The 6,170-nt window shown below is 48.6% G+C and overlaps 1 protein-coding gene across 1 annotated transcript; it reads right to left on the bottom strand.

The window, feature by feature from the left end:
* Positions 1-229: 229 nt before the first annotated feature.
* On the bottom strand, positions 230-5,870 carry LOC133909279 (serine hydroxymethyltransferase 7-like). Its single transcript, XM_062351642.1, has 4 exons — positions 4,504-5,870; positions 1,210-1,612; positions 890-991; positions 230-786 (listed from the first exon to the last, which is right to left on the bottom strand). Exons 1-4 carry the CDS (start codon positions 5,551-5,553, stop codon positions 563-565), a joined length of 1,779 nt encoding a protein of 592 aa, XP_062207626.1. The 5' UTR covers positions 5,554-5,870; the 3' UTR covers positions 230-562.
* Between the last annotated feature and the right edge of the window lie 300 nt (positions 5,871-6,170).

Below are 6,170 nucleotides of genomic sequence, written 5' to 3'. Positions count from 1 at the left end.
TAGATCTATCTATATGCTGTGGTGGGGCATGCATTACACTACGACTACAAGTTCTGAGTATCAGCATAAATTTGGCAAAGCATTCAGAAAGTAACAATAAAGTAGAAAAATCTAAACACTACTGTTGAATCCACGAGGAACCCTGATGCCATGAACAGCTGATGTATAAAGAAGTCCTACTTACTGATCTGTTTCCCTTGATCAGCTGAGTTTACCACACTCCATCGTATATAAATAAACAGAGATCTCATGGTTAAGCTTATTCAGCCTGGACAATCACAGGTTCCAAAAGGCAGTACAAATTCTGTTGTAGGGTGACAGGAAAATATCTCCTATAATAATTCGTCATACCAAGGTTCACTACACATATTTGGCAACTTTGCGGTAAACTGTACATAATTGCTTGAATAAGAGTCAAGACCGATTACCAACCAAAAAACCCCCCCCTCCTAATCTTATGCAGTTGAACAAATAGTTGATACTTGATAGTATTGTTTGATCCGCAGGGCTGGTAATGTTGCTGATGAATCTGGACAATCCCAACCATTGTATATACGCACATTCATACATCAAAACCTGGCATTGCAAACTGTGATGCAAACGCCTCGACCTGATTACAGAGTTCTATAACATCCTTATTGTTCTGCAGGCCTCTTAGAAATACGTTTTGCTGTTTCCCATGTTCTTTCAGAACACTGCTGGCAATTTGAGTTGCCCTGATGAGGAAGTCTGCAATAACCTCGAAGTCAACCTCTAAGCAACCTCTAGTAGTCATTGCAGGTGTTCCTGCAGAAAAAATGATACTAAGCAGCAGTACAACGATTTCTGTATTTACACATGAAGGGGAGAGATGCTACAATAAACGGAATATCAAGTTGGAAGAACTTACCAATCCTTACACCACCAGGAGATATTGAGCCATTATCCCCGTAAATTGGTGTCTTGTTGATAGATATGTGGCATGCCTCACAGACCTTCTCGAAGATCTTGCCTGTCCAAAATTGAGGTGCAACATCATAAGCCATTCACACCACCACTTCACATCAAATATATAAATTGAAAGTGTCCAAGGAAAAAAAAAATACAGACATTACACTGAGCATTTAAAAAGGATTACTGTTTGGACTTTGGCAATCCCATGAACACTTTATACCAAAAGAAAAATTTCAGTATGCAATCCATAAAGGAAAATAGTAGGAAGAATTATACCTGTCAAGCCAAGAGTTCTGAGGTCCCAAAGTACCAAATGATTATCTGTGCCACCAGTAACCAATCTGCATTTTCTTCTAAGCAAGGCTGATGCCAAAGCCTGAGCATTTTTCTTGACTTGTTGAATGTATGTTTTATATTCAGGAGTTGCCACCTGCTTCAGAGTTATCGCCAAGGCAGCAATATGATTATTATGGGGTCCTCCTTGCATTGAAGGGAAAACACCAAAATTTATCCTATCCTCGAAGTCATAATCATTTTCATCCCCTTGAGAAAAAGATCCAGCTCTCTTCCTTGAATTTTTCCCTTTCCTGAAAAATATTATACCACCTCTAGGACCCCTTAGATTCTTGTGGGTAGTTGACGTAACAACATCACAGTAGTCGAAGGGACTACGACATTCCTACAAAAGCAACAATAACCATCAGTAAACAGGAATGCTCAGTGACCCAAGTATGATCATCTCATTCGAATAAAAAGTACAAAAACAGCAAGGAACAAACAAGAACATTATTCTAATCATAATAAAGAATGTCAAGGGCATCAAACTAGCAAATGTAAATATCACATAAGCAAATATGAAGTTACAAAAAAAAAAGGACAGTCATAATGGAAGTTAAAATCAATATCATCTCCAAGTCAAGAACAAAAAAACACTTGCTAATTACTTTGTTCAATATCAGCATGATTTGCATCACCTGGAACAACCATAAGTATCATTGCTAATTCCAATAAAGCAATGCTTATCGATTAGGCTTTTTCAGACATGCGTATGTGTGTGTCGGGGGTGGAAGGGGAGGGGTTCGATTAGCTTCATTAGATGATGGCTCTTACAACCTAAGAACATTATCAAGCTCTGGATGTTTGATATTGAATAACCACATGTTCTCGCCCAACCTCATGAAGGTAAGACTATAAGGAATAAGATAAATACATTAGTTAAAGCAATATCTGATATGCTGAAGCAAAATGAAATGCTTGTCGGTTGTAACGCGCTTTTTGTTGTAAAAGGGTGTTAATTAATGCAATTGTGCTATTGACACATAAAGGCATGAAGTTAAATCGGATTAGGCTTCTCCACAAAATGTTGCAGAAACAACTTATAAAATATGCCAATCATGACTCAGCACTTACAGGTAAATTAAAAAACACCTTAGCCCGGCTTATCCTATGGATTAGATTACAAGGACATTTCCAATTTAGACAAACTAACACAAAAGCTAATAGGCCCTACTAAAAGCATCTTTATCTTTCATGTAATGGGTGACTGGCCAAACTCATTCTCTCATTCAGATGACAGCTGACATATCAGGAACTAAGAGCAAACTCCGCACCACATAATATAACGAGAAATGTTACTTTACACATTCACTCATCAACTTCAAACTACAGTACCAACCAAACCAATAGACCAGATATTATGATCATGCATTGAGTGGCTTAAAAATAAAAAAGGTAGCAACAGCCATGGACAAAGGGAAACCATGCAACTCCGAACATCAATAATTTCTGTTATTATGGAATTTTTACCAGAGTGAAACTTTAGTCCTCTAGACTGAGAAAAACTTTGCGGTTCAAATTAATACAAGTTAGCTTAATACATATTTTATGGCCCTAAAGAACATCAAATGCAGTGAATGATTACTCTGCTGTCTGCAAGAGTGAGAAGGCTTGTGAGCTAAGCTCTTTAGCACTAGTATTTACTCATAGTTCTAAGCAATAAAAAAATAACAATCTAGTTTTTCATACAGACTCTTGTAGCAGGTCTTAAGATACTAGGATAACAGGTACCACTAATACTCTACCATTTACCCACATTGTTCGAGCAAGATACAGTCAAACTAACCACAAGACAAGGTAACCTAGATGGCGAGAAAAGCCAGAAACCTTGGAACAACATAGTTCAAGGACATCTGGCTTACAATCTAAGTTCTTCGACAATAGTATCTACTCCTAATTCTAGGGCTTGCCAACAAGCCAGCTTGGCTCGGTCCAGCTCGTTAAGATAATGAGCTATCTCGGCTCGGCTCATTAGCGAAACGAGCAAAAAGGCCAGCTCGACTCAGCTCGTTAAAAGCTCGAGCCAGCTCGTTTAGCTCGCAAAGCAGCAACTTCAGCGACACGCGGGACCTACCGCCCTCATTCGGCCAGGTGGCCTCCGCGAGCTTGACCTCAGCAACCAAATCCGTGCGCTGCCGGATTGCTTCGATCAGCTCGACAAGTTGGAGCAGCTCAGCCTGGACCAGAACCCGCTCGTCGTGCCATCCGCGAAGGTTGCCTCCAAGGGCATCGACGTGGTGAAGGAGTTCATGGCGAGGCGGTGGGCTGAGGCAGTCGCCGAGGAGGAGCAGCGTGTGAGCGCGGCCACTGCGGTGGGGAGCCCAAAGGCCTCGACGCCCAGCGTCAAGCCGAAGAGGATCCAGCGCACGCAAAAGCTCTAGCGGGGCACTGCAAAGCTTACCATGCACATGGATTGGAGGGAGGAGCTACAGAGAGGCGACGTGATGGTGAGGGGCGAAGAAGGCTTGCCACCGCTGAAGAAGGTGGTGCGCGGCTCAATTCAGCGGGGACTCGACGGGATCAAGCCGTAGACACGTCGCACGACCTCCCACCCTACTTTCCACAGCTCAAGCTGTGCAGAGACGGCTCGGAAGTGGATTAATCAGTGGTGTCAGAGTAACTTAACACTGGTGTTGAAGAAGATGGGCATGGCTCGATGTCTTCCGGCGAGGAGAGAAGCATGTGGCAAAGGAAGCTGCAAGAGCTTTTGGCGACAACCCTCATGGCAGATCTACAGCGGAGGATGCTGGACGCCAGTCGATGGTACTGTTTCCCTTCGACGGTAGCGCTCTCAATCGCGAGGGGAGGGGAACAAGTGAGGGAGAGGAGAGCTGAGAGGACGGGAGCAATACAACTAGTAGTAGTGGCACTTCGCATTTAGGACCTCCGATGCACGTAAACGCAGCACAGGCCCCTCTCGCTCAAGTTCGTCAGTGGCGGCACATAGCTTGGGCTGGCTCAGTTGGCTCGTGAGCAGCTGGCTCGTTAAACTAAACGAGCTAAAAAATAGGCTCGGCTCGCTAGAATTTACACCGAGTCGAGCTGAGCCAGACACGAGCTAAGCTAGCTCGCGAACTGCGAGCTTTTCGTCCAGCCCTACCTAATTCCAAGCAATCAACACAAGTATACAACACTAAGAGGTATATCTAGTACTTTTGCGCATGCTGTTAAGCAAGATACATACGATCAAACTAACCATAAGAAGAAAAAAATGGCTCAACAGCAGTCATGTACCTTTGCCGCGACAAGCCCACTGATATGTGCCATGTCGCACATAAGCACTGCACCACACTTATCAGCAATCAACCTCATCCGTGCAAAGTCCCACTCCCTTGGGTACGAGCTCCCACCACAGATGAGGATCTTTGGGTGGAAATCCATTGCACGCTCCTCAAGCTTGTCATAATCAATATACCCAGTCTGTGGATTCACCCTGTATGACAAGCTCTCGAAGAAAATAGAGGCGCCTGACACCTTCTTACCACTCGGCGTGTAGTAACCGTGGCTAACATGGCCGCCGGACGGCGGCTCCAGCCCCATGATGCGGTCTTTGGGTTGAAGAAGCCCCGTGTAGACAGCCAAATTGGCGGATGTGCAGGAATAAGGCTGGACGTTGACGCCCCAGCAGGCGGGGTCGAGACCAAAGGCGGCGAGCGCGCGCTCGTGGCAGAGCCACTCGATGGCATCGATGTGCTGGTTCCCGCCGTAGTAGCGCGCCCCCGGGAGCCCCTCGGAGTACTTGTTGGTGAGGTGGCTGCCGAGCGCGTCGAGCACCGCGCGGCAGACGAAGTTCTCCGACGCGATCAGCTCGATGCCACGCACCTGGCGGTCCAGCTCGCGCTCCATCAGCGCGTGCACGTCCGGGTCAGCCTCCGCCAGCGACTGGTTGCCCCAGGCGCGGACCATGGCGCGGCGGGTCTCTAGATCCGCGCCGCCGCACTCCCCCGTCGCCTGCCGCTTCGCAGGGCGCAGCACCGCGGACGAGGACGAGCAGGAGGACGTCTCCCCTCCGCCGCCCCCACCGCCGTTGACCGCGCGGCGAGGGCGCTTGACGCAGAGCGAGTGGCCGAGGAGGGAGAAGCGCTGGTCTCCCCCGTCGTCGTCATCCCTCTCCCCCTCAGCCTCCCGAACCCCGACGCGCTCCGGCTTCGCGTCCTCCGCGTCGTCGAACAGCCGCAGCGGCGCGGCGACCGCGTGCGCTCGGGCGTGGACGTGGGCGTAGGAATGGGCGTGCGAGTGGAGGCCGAGCGAGAGGTCCGACGATTCGGGCCGCGAGAGATCCATGCTTTCGAATTTCCCAACAGATCGGCGCGAAATCACAAACCCTAGCTAGCTACGACGTCAACAACAACAACCAGCATAACAGCAGCAGCGGAGGCGCGCGGCGGCGGCGGAGCAGGAGGAAGCGGAGGCGGCAACGAGAGGCGACGCGGAGGCGGAGAAAACCATGAGCGTTAGGTAATCAACTGGGGGTTTGGAATTGAGAAGCAGGAGACGAGGCGTTGGAATTGGGGAGGAGGAGAGGGGAATGGATGGGCGCCGTGCTCCTATTGATGAAGGGAAGGGTTGGTGGTGCGGTCGCGTGAGATGTGATTGGGGGAATTGGGAGGTACGGGAGGAAGAACCTGGACGGGGAACCGGCCGGAGGCGGTGGGCGCGGTTGCCATCGGGCGGTCGGGCCGGGAGGACGGGCACGTGCCTGGCGAGGGCTGGCTGGCCGCCTCGCGTTGGGCCCGGGCCCGGGCCGTCGTGGTCATGAGTTGCAGCGTGGTGTGCAGCAACTATATCAACGTTGCAGCTCAAACGTTGCAACGTAGGAATGTGTTGTTTGAGCTGACGTTGATGTAGCTGTGCCGTAACTATATCAACTTGGGCTTGGACATGGACGTGCATGTTCTTTG

This window comes from Phragmites australis, chromosome 2 (assembly GCF_958298935.1).
Source record: "Phragmites australis chromosome 2, lpPhrAust1.1, whole genome shotgun sequence".
Lineage (NCBI taxonomy): Eukaryota > Viridiplantae > Streptophyta > Magnoliopsida > Poales > Poaceae > Phragmites > Phragmites australis.
Note: the sequence above shows the minus strand (reverse complement) of the source record. Positions and strands in the feature narration are given on the sequence as shown.

Excerpts from the sequence above, each read along its gene's own strand:
- LOC133909279 (XM_062351642.1), bottom strand. The coding sequence starts at position 5,553 with ATGGATCTCTCGCGGCCCGAATCGTCGGACCTCTCGCTCGGCCTCCAC. Across the intron at positions 1,613-4,503 it reads GTGGGCTTGTCGCGGCAAAG|GAATGTCGTAGTCCCTTCGA; the intron begins GTACATGACTGC and ends TTGCTTTTGTAG. Across the intron at positions 992-1,209 it reads CAGAACTCTTGGCTTGACAG|GCAAGATCTTCGAGAAGGTC; the intron begins GTATAATTCTTC and ends AATTTTGGACAG.